The sequence below is a fragment of the Haliotis cracherodii genome, unplaced genomic scaffold (genome assembly GCF_022045235.1).
Source record: "Haliotis cracherodii isolate W230 unplaced genomic scaffold, xgHalCrac1.p SCAF_24, whole genome shotgun sequence".
Classification (NCBI taxonomy): domain Eukaryota; kingdom Metazoa; phylum Mollusca; class Gastropoda; order Lepetellida; family Haliotidae; genus Haliotis; species Haliotis cracherodii.
In genome coordinates this window covers 2,153,139-2,170,878 of record NW_027266280.1, presented here as the reverse complement: position 1 = coordinate 2,170,878, position 17,740 = coordinate 2,153,139, and the positions used below count along the sequence as shown (strand labels likewise).

General features: G+C 41.4%; 1 protein-coding gene across 3 annotated transcripts in view; it reads left to right on the top strand.

Annotated features, from left to right (window-relative positions):
- Nucleotides 1-17,740, top strand: part of LOC139472256 (lysine-specific demethylase 2A-like) — a 52,426-nt gene that overhangs the window by 18,137 nt on the left and 16,549 nt on the right. The window contains exons 1-9 of one of the 3 annotated variants that reach the window (XM_071254650.1): nucleotides 1,916-2,297; nucleotides 4,489-4,627; nucleotides 6,744-6,822; nucleotides 7,036-7,082; nucleotides 7,852-8,024; nucleotides 10,997-11,103; nucleotides 12,105-12,352; nucleotides 13,658-13,773; nucleotides 14,764-15,357. In XM_071254650.1, coding sequence (XP_071110751.1) covers nucleotides 2,154-2,297; nucleotides 4,489-4,627; nucleotides 6,744-6,822; nucleotides 7,036-7,082; nucleotides 7,852-8,024; nucleotides 10,997-11,103; nucleotides 12,105-12,352; nucleotides 13,658-13,773; nucleotides 14,764-15,357 — 1,647 coding nt within the window. In that variant the 5' untranslated portion in view covers nucleotides 1,916-2,153. Of the gene's footprint in view, nucleotides 1-1,915; nucleotides 2,298-4,488; nucleotides 4,628-5,836; nucleotides 5,858-6,743; nucleotides 6,823-7,035; nucleotides 7,083-7,851; nucleotides 8,025-10,996; nucleotides 11,104-12,104; nucleotides 12,353-13,657; nucleotides 13,774-14,763; nucleotides 15,358-17,740 lie in introns of those variants that run through there. The other 2 variants (XM_071254651.1, XM_071254652.1) reach the window with 2 other exon arrangements.

Below are 17,740 nucleotides of genomic sequence, written 5' to 3'. Positions count from 1 at the left end.
TGAAACAGAAATACTATGTATTAACTTCTGTGGATTTGCCAACGGATGTGATGCTCAGAAAAGGTTGTTTTTTAAGGCAGATCTGGCTGTGTCAAATATTTTACCGTATTTGTGTCGTCGTGTCCTGCACAATGATTGTGGAATATATTTTTTTTATGAAAATGAAAATAATCTAGAAACGTATACCAAAGCAAATCTAGCCAGCTCTATATAGCTCTATTCCACATGAATTAGCATAGGGAAATTTTAAAAAATATTTTTAGAGTCGAGAAGGGTATTGTGTAAAATAAGATATCATAGACCAAATGTTAATCTAGTTATACCCGTATGTGACGGAAATGCCATACCTCTCCCATCGCATGAGGTATCTCCTGTTAAGAACTTCTCTCATATCGATGTTACCAGTTGTTTGTGTGTTTTTAACACTGGTGGTTTATCACGGTCTGTTTTCCGTACCATGTTTTGTTGGATTTGCAAGAAAGGGGACAGCACTCATCAGTCATGTTTAAAATTGTTGATGATACATTTTAAGCTTTAATTGCACGAGTGTGCCCAGTACACGTTATGTCAACAATCTGAGCATAGTATTCGTCAACTAGCACTTCGTGTCATATTTAGGTTCACGGTGGTGAAGTTGCAAAGGGATCAGGTGGTTAGGCTCGCTGACTTTGTTGATGCGTATCATCGTACCCAAGTGACGCGGTTCGCTGCTCATGATGTTAATCACTGGGTTGTCTCGTCCAGACTCGATTATTGCCGATGCGTCGTTAAACAACGAAAATTAATTGGTAACATTTGACTATTATTATTATCCCCCGCCCAACAAAGTTGGCGGGGGATATAGAAACGGGCTCCGTCCGTCCGTCACGTTTCGTTTCTGGAGCATAACTCGGAAACCGTTCAATACTTTTTCTTGAAACTTTGCAGGTCTGTCAAGTACATGCTGAACTGGTGCCTTTTGCTATTTAGAAATTTTAGAAATATGTACTTTTTGCGTTTCCATGGCACGAGGTGGACTTGGGTTCTGTGAGGGTAGGGTTCGTTTCCGGAGCATAAATCATAAACCGTTCAATAATATTTCATTAAACTTTGCAGGTTTGTCAGGTACATGCTGAACTGGTGCCTTTTGCTATTTAGAAATTTTAGAATTTTTTATTTTTTACGTTTCCATGGCAACAAGATGGACTTCGGTTCCAAACTCTTCTGTTTTTTACAATTTCCATGACAAGTTCCACCTCGGTTTTAAAAGGTTAGGGTTTGTTTAGATTTAAGTATGTCATAAATTCTGCAATAGGGGTGGGGTATATAGCCACGTTAGTGGCAAACTCTTGAATTGGAAGGTATTTTTGCGGAACAAAATAGATTTGCATTGCACTGGTATTCCACGATTCCGACAGTCCGACAGAGCAGACTGTTCGCGTTAAAGTAACTGGTGATAGGAAAACAAGTTAAGTGTGTATTCAATCTTTATTTTAATGTAAATATACCTCTGCAATATTGAATAAATGCCCCAGCTTATATTTTACGTCCATCCCGCGATTTAAAACACGTGACAATTAAATAGTGTTAGTGTCTATTAGCGAGGATATACACGTTCATCTACATGCAGGCGATAGCGACCGGGGCTTCCCTTACACAATACCGTTATATTGTGTTGACAGTGCACAGAGCGCGAGACGCTTGACGCTACACTGCACTTCAGCATAACCCGGCCTTCACCTCGATCTGCGCTGTTTCCGCCTCGGCGCAACGCGGATGTAGACTTGAAACTAGTCTTTATTACGTCATCAACATAACTTCAAAACAGTTTATTTATTTTACTATACGCAGTTTGCTGTAACCAATAACTGACGTAATTATATAGGGGAACTTTTTTTAAAAGTTTACATAGTGCAAGTTGGTGTTATTGTGAAATGAATGTTTAAAATTTTAACGCTTTTGAGATTTGAGCAAGTTTACAGCTCTTTTGAAACATGGAGGTTTAGCTGCGGTGTATTGTATGTGGATTGTGTGTTCGTCCGTGGAGTCTCTCCTGGTAATGTGTAGTTGTTTTGTGAAGTATTTTGGACTTAGTCTAGGCGTTACCTAGTGTCACCTAGACCTAGAGCTGTAGGAGCCGTGACGTCGCAGTCCTACTTCGTCAACACGAGGACATGGCCACGACGGAATGTATGGAGGACGCGTGTGTTGAGGTTGTGCAAGCGAACGCAGTGACATCCCCGGGGGAGCGTGATGTCCTCACTGATGATGTTGAGAGTAGGCATGGGGGTGACGAGAGTCGTAGTTTTATTCAAACAGTAAGTTCTTTACATGTCTAAATGTTTTTATATATTTTTTGACATTCGAACATCACCCTCACCGTTATCTCAATAGCACACATCTGTCTTAGTATTATTCAAGAATCAAGTCTTGGCCGAAGTGGTTTCATCCATAATTTACTGCTGTGTGAATAACGCCTTTGAAGGATGAATATGGAATTAGAAACAGGTTTTGTGGCTAATAACGACGGAATTCATAATTCGGACACGGGCGTTTGAACATATTTAATGAAGCTTGCTATGGATCTGACTACGACCGGGGCTTTAGAACAACTGAGCAAACGTGAAGTTTTAGCTAGTTATATCGTCAATACATAAATAAAGCTAGTAGTGCCATGTTTATTTTGTTTCGTGGTCTGTGATGGTCTGTGATGGCCTGAGCAACCCAATCACAGGACAGACCATGTCTCTTGTGTGGATCGTGTTGGAACAAACACTTGCTTAGTTTTGTGATTAGTACTATTTGTTTACAATGCTTATTGAAAGATTTCATGAATCGTTTGCTACTCATTGCTTGCAATTGTTTTTGCAAGAAAATCTTAAGGATTTAGGTCATAATGAGGCACACCCTGAAGGAATGTCGTCTGTAGAAGTAAGTTTTCAACAATTCATGTTGTCAGTTATTCATGTTTATTTTTCAGAATGTTCTCAATAAAGTTGTTTTTTAACATTAACAGTGCTATGGTAACTGTCAGATATTTCCTATAATCTCTGCATTGCGCCACTTAAAAGGTTTAGTAAATGTTTCTCAAAAGGTTTATGTTTTTCAATAACATTAATTTTATGATAAAATGTGCACACAATAGCATTAAATATCCTTTTATAGTATAATTTTTCGAAAATATCAATTGATATTTCAAAGTAAATTACATATTTAAATTATTGATGAAATGTTGCAATGGGGTGTGTACATTCATTATTCATGACCACTGCGTGTTGGAAGGCTGTTGTCTGTGTGATGGTACTGGCTAACTGAAGATGTGGAAGCATTGCCAGGGGAGGCAACTCTGCAAGTGTAGATTTTATATCAAGGAGCACTTCAACCAATACCATGTGTTTGTAGTGCTGTTCGTTTGTTTGTTGTTTAACGCCACACTCAGCAATATTCCAGCTATGTGACGGCGTTCTGTAAATAATCGAGTCTGGACCAGGAATTCCAGTGGTTAATAGCATGAACATCGATCCACGCAATTGGCACACAGTTTCATCCTTCCTCTGAAATAGGGGCGATGGGGTAGCCTAGTGGTTAAAGCGTTCACTCGTCACACTGAAGAACCTGGTTCCATTCCCCACATGGGTACAATGTGTGAAGCTCATTTCTGGTGTCCCTCGCCGTGATATTTGCTGGAATATTGCTAAAAGCGGAGTAAAACCATACTTACTTGCTCACTCCTCTGAAAACCAGTGACTTCGAAAAATATCAGAATTTGGACAAAGTGAAGTTTTGTCCAAATTTGCCTGCCATGAGCACTTTGTAAAATATCCTGTATCAGTTTAGGGATTTCATTGTATATCGCCATAGATGTCGATTCATTCTTTGTACTGATACTGTATTGATGTAAATTTATGCATATCAAAGTATCAATACTAAGTTACTGATTCACGGCCGGAGAAATAGTCACTGTTGCTGGCTGGAATCGATGTCGTAGGTGTGTTGTTCAAATCCAGTTGTCTTGTCGATTATTGATTACGCGTGGCCTGCCACTCCGAGGATGGTCTCTGACTGCATTCGTCTGTTGCCAACATTGCCATAACAACCAGATGGTGTTTCTGTGGACGTTAAATTGCCACGCTCGCTCACTCACTCAGTCACTCACTCACTCACTCACTCACTCACTCTAAGGCAATTGTTTAAAAGTCATAACAGTGAATGAAGAACTGAATTGTTACCATTTTAAACAACCTTCACATTTATTTTCCCTGTTAAAACTAACCATAGGTTGTATTTAGGTGTTGTTTTACCTGCCAATTCTAATATGTAAACATGAACATTAATGATCTGTACCAGAACTACACTTAGCTGGTGAGTGGGCTCTGCATGTGTTTCCAGTGTTAGCTCACCTTGATGGCAGCAAGCTTTGCTTGAGGCACTTTAAGAACCTACAGTCCGGACTCAAACATTTAATCCCAACGACCAAAGACCAGACCTTAACAACTTTTGTCATTACAGAGAGCGAAAGAGCGGAAGCACTACACAGATGAAGACATTGATGATGATGAGATTGAGGGGAAGCGCAACTACAATATCGAGGATAAGCTTCTTCGCAGCACCTACAAGGGAAACTATGTCCAGTACATGAAGGGACCCGGTCAGTAACAGTCTTATACTATGTCCAGTACATGAAGGCACCCGGTCAGTAACAGTCTTATACTATGTCCAGTACATGAAGGCACCCGGTCAGTAACAGTCTTATACTATGTCCAGTACATGAAGGGACCTGGTCAGTAACAGTCTTATACTATGTCCAGTACATGAAGGCACCCGGTCAGTAACAGTCTTATACTATGTCCAGTACATGAAGGGACCCGGTCAGTAACAGTCTTATACTATGTCCAGTACATGAAGGGACCTGGTCAGTAACAGTCTTATACTATGTCCAGTACATGAAGGGACCCGGTCAGTAACAGTCTTATACTATTTCAGTACATGAAGGGACCCGGTCAGTAACAGTCTTATACTATGTCCAGTACATGAAGGGACCTGGTCAGTAACAGTCTTATACTATATCCAGTAAATGAAGGGACCCGGTCAGTAACAGTCTTATACTATATCCAGTACATGAAGGGACCCGGTCAGAAACAGTCTCATACTATGTCCAGTACATGAAGGGACCCGGTCAGTAACAGTCTTATACTATGTCCAGTACATGAAGGGACCCGGTCAGTAACAGTCTTATACTATTTCAGTACATGAAGGCACCCGGTCAGTAACAGTCTTATACTATGTCCAGTACATGAAGGGACCCGGTCAGTAACAGTCTTATACTATGTCCAGTACATGAAGGGACCCGGTCAGTAACAGTCTTATACTATGTCCAGTACATGAAGGGACCCGGTCAGTAACAGTCTTATACTATGTCCAGTACATGAAGGGACCCGGTCAGTAACAGTCTTATACTATGTCCAGTACATGAAGGGACCTGGTCAGTAACAGTCTTATACTATGTCCAGTACATGAAGGGACCCGGTCAGTAACAGTCTTATACTATGTCCAGTACATGAAGGGACCCGGTCAGTAACAGTCTTATACTATGTCCAGTACATAAAGGGACCCGGTCAGTAACAGTCTTATACTATGTCCAGTACATAAAGGGACCCGGTCAGTAACAGTCTTATACTATGTCCAGTACATGAAGGGACCCGGTCAGTAACAGTCTTATACTATGTCCAGTACATGAAGGGACCCGGTCAGTAACAGTCTCATACTATTTCCAGTACATGAAGGGACCCGGTCAGTAACAGTCTTATACTATGTCCAGTACATGAAGGGACCCGGTCAGTAACAGTCTTATACTATGTCCAGTACATGAAGGGACCCGGTCAGTAACAGTCTTATACTATGTCCAGTACATGAAGGGACCTGGTCAGCAATAGTCTTATACTATTTAATTCTTTTGTTGTTTAACGCTGCACACAGCAATATTCCAGCTATATGACAGCGGTCTGTAAATAATCAAGTCTGGACCAGACAATCCAGTGATTGATATCATGAGCATCGATACACACAATTGGGATACGATGACATGCATCAACCAAGTCAGCGAGCCTGACCACCCGATCCCGTTAGTTGCCTCATACGACAAGCATAGTCACCTTTTACGACAAGCAGGTTTCCTGGAGACCCACCCATTCTACCCCGCATCTTCACGGGTCCACTATGTAGGGACCAGTCCGTAACAATGTTATATCATGTACCACTGTGTAGGGACCAGTCCGTAACAATGTTATATCATGTACCACTGTGTAGGGACCAGTCTGTAACAATGTTATATCATGTACCACTGTGTAGGGACCAGTCTGTAACAATGTTATATCATGTACCACTGTGTAGGGACCAATCTGTAACAATGTTATATCATGTACCACTGTGTAGGGACCAGTCCGTAACAATGTTATATCATGTACCACTGTATAGGGACCAGTCCGTAACAATGTTATATCATGTACCACTGTGTAGGGACCAGTCTGTAACAATGTTATATCATGTACCGCCGGGGGCAGTCGTGTTGCCTCGTGGTTAAAGAGTTGACTCATCACGACGAAGACCCGGGTTCGATTCCCGACACGGGTACAGTGCGTGAAGCCCATTTGTGGTGTCCCCCGACGTGATATTGCTGGAATATTGCTAAAAGCGGCGTAAAACCTCACTCACTCACTCATGTACCACTATGACACAAGGCAACCTTCACTCACTCCATGTTGCAGACTTCACCCTGAAGTTTGTCCAGGAGAATGGCTTGATGCAGCCAATACTCTTCAAGGACAAGACCGGGCTGGGGATGAGGTGAGTGATGTTCATTTAATTTCTTTGGAGTCAAATTTTATGTATTAAAACTGCATGTTATGTTGTTGATTAAAGTCTTGATGTAAGAATATAAGTGTGTGTGCATGCGTGCGTGTGTGTGTGTGTGAGTGTGCGTGTGTGCGTGCGTGCGAGTGCGCACATGTATGTGATATAAAGACAGTGATACAAAATTTCACTCCTGATTATTTTCAGGGTCCCGAGTGAAAACTTCAAAGTCAGTGATGTTAAACAGTGTGTCGGTGAGTCTCATGAAGAAGTGGTTCAAGTTCCCTGTCCACAGATGTAATATTGCAGGAGGCTATGAAGTGCCCAGTTGCCTGCAGGGTTGTGTCCCTTTGATGTGTCAGGATCATGAGACATATCTTTATCCTTGGTTTTCTTCATTACCATACTTGGACTAAAGTTGTAAAGCCCTTTGCCATGCCCACCATCTGAAACAAGTAGTTGTCTTTGTTTAATGAAACTGGCCCTCCATCTGAAACAAATAGTTGTCTTTGTTTAATGAAACTGGCCCACCATCTGAAACAAATAGTTGTCTTTGTTTAAGGAAACTGGCTCATCCACTGAAACAAATAGTTGTCTTTGTTTAAGGAAACTGGTCCACCCACTGACACAAATAGTTGTCTTTGTTTAAGGAAACTGGCCCATCCACTGAAACAAATAGTTGTCTTTGTTTAAGGAAACTGACCCATCCACTGAAACAAATAGTTGTCTTTGTTTAAGGAAACTGACCCACCCACTGAAACAAATAGTTGTCTTTGTGTAATGAAACTGGCCCACCCACTGAAATAAAGAGTTATCTTTGTGTAATGAAACTGGCCCACCCACTGAAATAAAGAGTTGTCTTTGTGTAATGAAACTGGCCCACCCACTGAAATAAAGAGTTGTCTTTGTGTAATGAAACTGGCCCACCCACCCACCCACCAGTACAAATAGTTGTCTCTGTTTAGTGGCCCACACCCTGATAGAAATGATTATGTCCCTTGAAGAAGAATGTTGTTTGTGCAGGAAGTCGGCGTATGCTCGACGTGATGGATGTCAACACCCAGAAAGGTCTTGAGATGACGATGAAAGACTGGGTGCGGTACTACGAGAACACCAGCCGAGACCGCCTCCTCAACGTCATCAGTCTGGAGTTCAGCCATACGCGGCTGGAGAACTATGTCGAGTCCCCCACGCTGGTATGTAGCCATGGTAACAAAGCTCATATGTGGAGTATATGTTACTACATGTGTGGAGTATCTGTGTTACTACATGTGTGGAGTATAGGTGTTACTACATGTGTGGAGTATAGGTGTTACTACATGTGTGGAGTACTTGTGTTACTACATGTGTGGAGTATTTGTGTTACTACACGTGTGGAGTACTTGTGTTACTACATGTGTGGAGTATTTGTGTTACTACATGTGTGGAGTACTTGTGTTACTACATGTGTGGAGTATATATGTTACTACATGTGTGGAGTACTTGTGTTACTACATGTGTGGAGTATTTGTGTTACTACAGGTGTGGAGTACTTGTGTTACTACATGTGTGGAGTATTTGTGTTACTACATGTGTGGAGTATAGTTGTTACTACATGTGTGGAGTATATATGTTACTACATGTGTGGAGTATTTGTGTTACTACATGTGTGGAGTATTTGTGTTACTACATGTGTGGAGTATTTGTGTTACTACATGTGTGGAGTACTTGTGTTACTACATGTGTGGAGTATATGTGTTACTACATGTGTGGAGTATTTGTGTTACTACGTGTGGTGTGTGTCGCTACATGTGTGGAGTATTTGTGTTACTACGTGTGGTGTGTGTCGCTACATGTGTGGAGTATTTGTGTTGCTACATGTGTTGAGTATAGGTGTTACTACATGTGTGGAGTATATATGTTACTACATGTGTGGAGTATTTGTGTTACTACGTGTGGTGTGTGTCGCTACATGTGTGGAGTATTTGTGTTACTACATGTGTGGAGTATAGTTGTTACTACATGTGTGGAGTATATATGTTACTACATGTGTGGAGTATTTGTGTTACTACATGTGTGGAGTATTTGTGTTACTACATGTGTGGAGTATTTGTGTTACTACATGTGTGGAGTATAGTTGTTACTACATGTGTGGAGTATATATGTTACTACATGTGTGGAGTATTTGTGTTACTACATGTGTGGAGTATTTGTGTTACTACATGTGTGGAGTATTTGTGTTACTACATGTGTGGAGTACTTGTGTTACTACATGTGTGGAGTATATGTGTTACTACATGTGTGGAGTATTTGTGTTACTACGTGTGGTGTGTGTCGCTACATGTGTGGAGTATTTGTGTTACTACGTGTGGTGTGTGTCGCTACATGTGTGGAGTATTTGTGTTGCTACATGTGTTGAGTATAGGTGTTACTACATGTGTGGAGTATATATGTTACTACATGTGTGGAGTATTTGTGTTACTACGTGTGGTGTGTGTCGCTACATGTGTGGAGTATTTGTGTTACTACATGTGTGGAGTATAGTTGTTACTACATGTGTGGAGTATATATGTTACTACATGTGTGGAGTATTTGTGTTACTACATGTGTGGAGTATTTGTGTTACTACATGTGTGGAGTATTTGTGTTACTACATGTGTGGAGTACTTGTGTTACTACATGTGTGGAGTACTTGTGTTACTACATGTGAGGAGTATATGTGTTACTACGTGTGGTGTGTGTCGCTACATGTGTAGAGTATTTGTGTTACTACGTGTGGTGTGTGTCGCTACATGTGTGGAGTATTTGTGTTGCTACATGTGTTGAGTATAGTGTTACTACATGTGTGGAGTATAGGTGTTACTACATGTGTGGAGTATTTGTGTTACTACATATGTGGAGTATATGTGTTACTACATGTGTGGAGTATATGTGTTACTACATGTGTGGAGTATTTGTGTTACTACGTGTGGTGTGTGTCGCTACATGTGTAGAGTATTTGTGTTACTACGTGTGGTGTGTGTCACTACATGTGTGGAGTATTTGTGTTGCTACATGTGTTGAGTATAGTGTTACTACATGTGTGGAGTATATATGTTACTACATATGTGGAGTATTTGTGTTACTACATATGTGGAGTATATGTGTTACTACATGTGTGGAGTATATGTGTTACTACATGTGTGGAGTATTTGTGTTCCTACATGTGTGGAGTGTAGGTGTTACTACATGTGTGGAGTATCTGTGTTACTACATGTGTGGAGTATTTGTGTTACTACGTGTGTGGAGTATTTGTGTTACTACATGTGTGGAGTATTTGTGTTACTACATGTTAGGAGTATAGGTGTTACTACATGTGTGGAGTATATGCGTTACTACATGTTAGGAGTATAGGTGTTACTACATGTGTGGAGTATATGTGTTACTACATGTGTGGAGTATTTGTGTTACTACATGTGTGGAGTATTTGTGTTACTACATGTGTGGAGTATCTGTGTTACTACATGTGTGGAGTATAGGTGTTACTACATGTGTTGAGTATATGTGTTACTACATGTGTGGAGTATAGTTGTTACTACATGTGTGGAGTATATGCGTTACTACATGTGTGGAGTATATATGTTACTACATGTGTGGAGTATTTGTGTTACTACATGTGTGGAGTATTTGTGTTACTACATGTGTGGAGTACTTCTGTTACTACATGTGTGGAGTATATGTGTTACTACATGTGTGGAGTATTTGTGTTACTACATGTGTGGAGTATAGGTGTTACTACATGTGTGGAGTATATGCGTTACTACATGTGTGGAGTATATGCGTTACTAAATGTGTGGAGAACATGTGTTACTACATGTGTGGAGTATATGTGTTACTACATGTGTGGAGTATTTGTGTTACTACTTGTGTGGAGTATATGTTACTACATGTGTGACTACATGTGTGGAGTATATGTGTTACTAAATGTGTGGTCTGTGTCGCTACATGTGTGGTCTGTGTCGCTACATGTGTAGAGTATTTGTGTTACTACGTGTGGTATGTGTCGCTACATGTGTGGAGTATTTGTGTTACTACATGTGTGGAGTATATGTGTTACTACATGTGTGGAGTATTTGTGTCACTACGTGTGTTGTGTGTCGCTACATGTGTGGAGTATTTGTGTTACTACGTGTGGTGTGTGTCGCTACAGGTGAGGCAGGTCGACTGGGTGGACCGAGTGTGGCCGAGACATCTCAAGGACTGCCAGACAGAATCTACCAACATCATAGAGAAGATGAAGTACCCTAAAGTTCAGAAGTAAGACCCATCACAGCATACTCAGTCTCCATAAGCAATGATAAGGTCCATGCATTCTGTATTCAAAGGGTTAAAACCATTATTGGGGTTGATGATGACAAAACAAATAAAAATGCTTTATCTCACCTCCATGTCAGAATCATGAGATCTGTTGGTCCATGTGATCTTGATAAAATACTGTGTAACCCACCTTGGAGGGTACTTAATTTCTCAGTGAGGGAATAAATCTCTTATACCCCGCTATGAGCAATACAGGCTGGACATAGATCTGAGAGGCAGAATGAATCCCTTATACCCCGCCATGAGCAATACAGGCTGCACATAGACCTGAGAGGCAGAATGAATCCCTTATACCCCACTTCAAAGCAAAAGCAAAACGCTACACACTTTTTCTGAGTCACTGGAAGTCACGTGACATAGCACAAGTTGTTTTCTATCAATTTTGAATTTTTGTTAATTCTTTTACAATGTCACATTTAAACATGTAGGTGAGATAAATTCATTGCAGCAGGATCATGAGGGGCACACGGGGGTTATATGCTTCCTGTGTTAGGTTTTATACCTCGATCCGGAGGCAAGACGCATAGCGCATACAACCCCATGTTCCCGTGAGTGATCCTGCTACAACTTATAGTGTCTTCTTTTCATTTTCTATTCTGTGGGTCTCTCCAAGTAAGAGGATGAATTAAAAAATATGAAAAGTTGCACGCTGCTATGATCGTAGGTTTGAGTCGTAGGTTTTGGTTCACTTTGATTATGTTTCAAGGTTTGTCAGCACCATACCCATGCTCAAGTGTTTCACCCTATTTGGTAAACGTCACAACTTGCATCCCGAATCAACGCCATCATATAACTGAAATATTGTTCAAATCAGCAATAAACCCAATTCGCTCTCTATCTCTCTCTCTCTTGCCCGCTCACTCTCACCAACTCACCCACTCACTCACTCACTCACTCACTCACTCACTCACTCACTCACTCACTCTTGTCACCTCCCACAGGTACTGCTTGATGAGTGTGGCGGGGTGCTACACGGACTTCCACATCGACTTCGGCGGCACCTCGGTGTGGTACCACATCCTCCATGGAGAGAAGATATTCTGGCTCATCCCCCCGACAGAGGCTAACGTGGAGCTGTACGAAAACTGGGTGCTGTCCGCCAAACAAGGGGACATATTTCTCCCGGACCAGGTGTCGGAATGTCAGAAGATCCATCTCCAGGCCGGCGATACATTCATCATTCCTTCAGGTCAGAGAATATGTTGGGGTCATGGTGTGTGTTGGAATCTTGTCTCCCTGTGAGGTGCGGTGGGGTAGCCTGGTGGTTGAAGGGTTTGCTCATCACCCCATAGGACCAGGTTTGATTCCCAAAATGGGTACAATGTGTGAAGCCTGTTTGTGGTGTACTTTATAGCGGAATATTCTAAAAGTGGCATAAAAGCCAAGTTGTTCATCTGGAGGCAGAATATGTAGCCTGTACCCACGCGAGTGTGTTTGGCGAGCTAAATACATAGTGTTTATTACTAATACAGGATATTTACCATCCCCAAACACACAAGCTTGATAACCTCTTTATCATATAATGTCATTCTTTAATTCTGTGCTTCAAAATCGCTTTCTCTCTCTCACAAACATTACCGAAACTTTGCGAGTTTTCCTGGAATGCGCGCATTAATATTTATTACGTAATAGGGTAAGTGATGTGTCAGTCGGACAGTGACAGTAGCCAATATAGTTCCAACTGAAATCTGTTTCTTATCTAGTGGCGAAGCAACATATACGCAAAACAACAATATTTATTGTTTTTAATTGCCTTTCACGGCAATCCATCGGTCTGTCTGCTAGAGTAACTGCCCTTTGTCAAAGGGAAGCTACTCTTACCCTAGTCTATGAGACGTCACGGCCACTGTCAGACACATTTTGTGAACATCAGGAATCCTGTACTGTATTTTTATCCAAACTTGGCACATTATAGGTCAAGTGGTGAACTGGTGCTTTTTGATAATTTGGGATTTTTAAAAAATCTATTTTTCGAGTTTCCATGGCAATAACTTATGACTCAGACTGAAAATGATGATTGTCTCGTTTCCAGAGCAGATCGTGAAAACTGCACAATACTTCTTCACCAAACTTGGCACATATATAGATAGGTCTAGTGGTTTATCTTTAATTTCAACTGCAACAACTTTGACTTTGACCTGAAAATGGGGGTTGTTATGCCGTTAGCATAACCAGTTGATATTTTCACGACTAGTATTTATGGATTGATGCTAATGATGTTAATCACTGGATTGTCTGGCACAGACTTAATTATTTACAGACTGCCGTCATATAGCTGGAATATTGCTGAGTGCAGCGTTAACCAAAAAACAAACAAAACAAAAAAACATGGTATAACACTGTTACTGACCGGGTCACTTCATGTACTTGACATAGTTTCCTGTCCTGTAGCTGGAATATTGCTGAGTGTGGTGTTAAACAACAAACAAACAACTTACCTGCTTTTCCTAAAATATCCAACATATGTTGATACCTGTTGTCATGACAACTGCAGGCTGGATCCATGCTGTGTACACTCCACGGGACTCTCTGGTGTTTGGAGGTAACTTCCTCCACAGCTTCAACATCCTACAGCAGCTGCGAGTGGCCGACGTCGAGGATAAAACACACGTGAGTTGCCTCCCTTTGTAAATCACAAATTTTATCAATTTTATAGATGAGTATTGGTGTTTGAATAATTAAGCTGATTTGATAGAAACATGTACATGGATTATGTCAATGCCATTTTTTTTAGTCATTAAGTTTAAAGATTAAAGCTAGGTGAGACTGCCTCCTTGGTGTATGGAGCATGCAGAATCTCGTCTCACATTATACCTTTTTTACCCCCCCCGGCATATAAAGTTTTATGGAATGAAGTTGGACATAGACTCAATTGGGGATGGGGTTCGTTTCCGGGGCAGAATTCCAAAACCATTCAGTGTTTTTGATCGAAACTTGGCAAATCTATCAGGCACATACTGAAGTGGTGCCAATTGATATTTTGGGATTTTTCTAATTTTTTTTTTTTTAAATTTTTATGGAATGAAGTTGGACATAGACTCAATTAGGGATGGGGTTTGTTTCCGGGGTAGAATTCCAAAACCATTCAGTGTATTTGATCGAAACTTGGCAAATCTATCAGAAACATACTGCAGTGGTGCATTTTGATAAAAAAAAATTACGAATCTTTATTTTTTACAATTTTTATGGAAAGAAGTTGGACCTAGACTCCATTGGGGAACGGGTTCGTTTCCGGGCCAGAATTCGAAAACCATTCAGTGGGTAAACAATGTATGCTTCTTAAAGAACATTCAACTGTTGACTCATTACATAGAGAATTGCACATTTACTAGTGGTTACTTTACAGACAGCTGCCGGGGGGATATGTCATCTTTCTGATGACTCTTGTTTTATACCAGCTCACCTGTAGTGGCACAAATCAAAAACAAAATTTTAATTGCTTCCCACCCTCACCACCACCCCCTCACCCACCCACCCCCCACCCCCACCTACCTATTTTCCTGTAAATATGTCAGCACGTGAACCCCGTAGAAATATATGTCAAGATTATCACCAACCCCGTTAATGATGCTTTAATCATGATATGTTTTCCCCTATCAGGTTCCACAGAAATTCCGATATCCATTTTACAACGAGATCATGTGGTACGTGTTGACTCGCTACGTGGAATGTGTGGGCAAGAAATCGTACCTGAAAAAACCCGAGAAGATCGACCTCGATGAGCAGCCAGAGTCTCCGGGATCCTTCTTCACCAGCGATGATTCCCGGCCACCTTCCCGGAACCCCGACTCCCGACCGCCATCCCGGAACCCAGAGGAACATTCACCGGTGGACTTTTCAAAGATCAAGCTGGAGAAGGATGAAGAACAGAAGCTGTCAAAGAGCATCACCATCCCGCTTACTAGAATTGATGATTCTGGGATCAAGAAATCACAAAGTGATGACGAATCGTTGAGGAATTCAAGATCAGTTCGGAAATTATCAACGGACTCGGTGCATTCTGAAAATGGTTTTGCTGAAAATGGTGACATGGACAAGAGAAGTAGTGATGGTGGGAGGCGGTGGATACATTTGACCAAGTATGAGTTGGACGGACTTGCCAAGCTGGTGGAGAAGGTGGAGAACTTACCACTTAACAAACGGGGGGTTCCCAAAGATCTCCTGGATCCCGACGCGGTGATAAGGGATGTTAGGGTGAGATATGAAACTTGGGGCTGTTTTTGGCAGGAACGAGTTGCCTCGTTGTTGAAGGCGGCGCAGTTTGCTTTGAAGAGTTGTGTCCCTTTGATGTACTAGAAGGCTATGATTGTGGGTTCTAGAAACCTATGATTGTGGGTTCTAGAAACCTATGATTGTGGGTTCTAGAAGCCTATGATTGTGGGTTCAAGAAGCCTATGATTGTGGGTTCTAGAAGCCTATGATTGTGGGTTCAAGAAGCCTATGATTGTGGGTTCTAGAAGCGTATGATTGTTGGTTCTTGAAGCCTATGATTGTGGGTTCTAGAAGCCTATGATTGTGGGTGCTTGAAATCTATGATTGTGGGTTCTTGAAGCCTATGATTGTGGGTTCTAGAAGTCTATGATTGTGGGTTCTTGAAGTCTATGATTGTGGGTTCTAGAAGCCTATGATTGTGGGTTCTAGAAAGCTGTGATTATGGGTTCTAGAAGCCTATGAGTATGATTGTGGGTTCTAGAAGCCTATGATTGCTGGTTCTAGAAGCCTATGATTGTGGGTTCTAGAAGCCTATGATTGTGGGTTCTAGAAGCCTATGATTGCTGGTTCTAGAAGCCTATGATTGTGGGTGCTTGAAACCTATGATTGTGGGTTCTAGAAACCTATGATTGTGGGTTCTAGAAACCTATGATTGAGGGTTCTAGAAACCTATGATTGTGGGTTCTAGAAGCCTATGATTGTGGGTGCTTGAAATCTATGATTGTGGGTTCTAGAAACCTATGATTGAGGGTTCTAGAAACCTATGATTGTGGGTTCTAGAAGCCTATGATTGTGGGTGCTTGAAATCTATGATTGTGGGTTCTTGAAACCTATGATTGAGGGTTCTAGAAACCTATGATTGTGGGTTCTAGAAAACTATGATTGTGGGTGCTAGAAACCTATGATTGTGGGTTCTGGAAACCTATGATTGTGGGTTCTAGAAGCCTATGATTGTGGGTTCTAAAGCCTTTGATTGTGGGTTCTAGAAACCTATGATTGTGGTTCTAGAAATCTATGATTGTGGGTTCTGGAAACCTATGATTGTGGGTTCTTGAAGCCTATGATTGTGGGTTCTAGAAACCTATGATTGTGGGTTCTAGAAACCAATGATTGTGGGTTCTAGAAACCTCTGATTGTGGGTTTCTAGAAACATGATTGTGGGTGCTAGAAACCTATGATTGTGGGTTCTAGAAGCCTTTCTATGATTGTTGGTTCTAGAAGCCTATGATTGTGGGTTCTAGAAGCCTATCTATGATTGTGGGTTCAAGAAGCCTATGATTGTGGGTTCTAGAAGCCTATGATTGTGGGTTCTAGAAGCCTATGATTGTGGGTTCTAGAAATCTGTGATTGTGGGTTCTGGAAGCCTATGATTGTGGGTTCTAGAAGCCTATGATTGTGGGTTCTGGAAACCTATGATTGTGGGTTCTAGAAATCTGTGATTGTGGGTTCTGGAAGCCTATGATTGTGGGTTCTAGAAGCCTATGATTGTGGGTTCTAGAAGCCTATGATTGTGGGTTCTAGAAATCTGTGATTGTGGGTTCTAGAAGCCTATGATTGTGGGTTCTAGAAGCCTATGATTGTGGGTTCTAGAAACCTATGATTGTGGGTTCTAGAAGCCTATGATTGTGGGTTCTAGAAATCTGTGATTGTGGGTTCTAGAAACCTATGATTGTGGGTTCTAGAAGCCTATGATTGTGGGTTCTAGAAGCCTATGATTGTGGGTTCTAGAAATCTGTGATTGTGGGTTCTGGAAGCCTATGATTGTGGGTTCTAGAAGCCTATGATTGTGGGTTCTGGAAACCTATGATTGTGGGTTCTAGAAATCTGTGATTGTGGGTTCTGGAAGCCTATGATTGTGGGTTCAAGAAGCCTATGATTGTGGGTTCTAGAAGCCTATGATTGTGGGTTCTAGAAATCTGTGATTGTGGGTTCTAGAAGCCTATGATTGTGGGTTCTAGAAGCCTATGATTGTGGGTTCTAGAAACCTATGATTGTGGGTTCTAGAAGCCTATGATTGTGGGTTCTAGAAATCTGTGATTGTGGGTTCTAGAAACCTATGATTGTGGGTTCTAGAAGCCTATGATTGTGGGTTCTAGAAACCTATGATTGTGGGTTCTAGAAGCCTATGATTGTGGGTTCTAGAAACCTATGATTGTGGGTTCTAGAAGCCTATGATTGTGGGTTCTAGAAATCTGTGATTGTGGGTTCTAGAAACCTATGATTGTGGGTTCTAGAAGCCTATGATTGTGGGTTCTAGAAACCTATGATTGTGGGTTCTAGAAGCCTATGATTGTGGGTTCTAGAAACCTATGATTGTGGGTTCTAGAAGCCTATGATTGTGGGTTCTAGAAACCTATGATTGTGG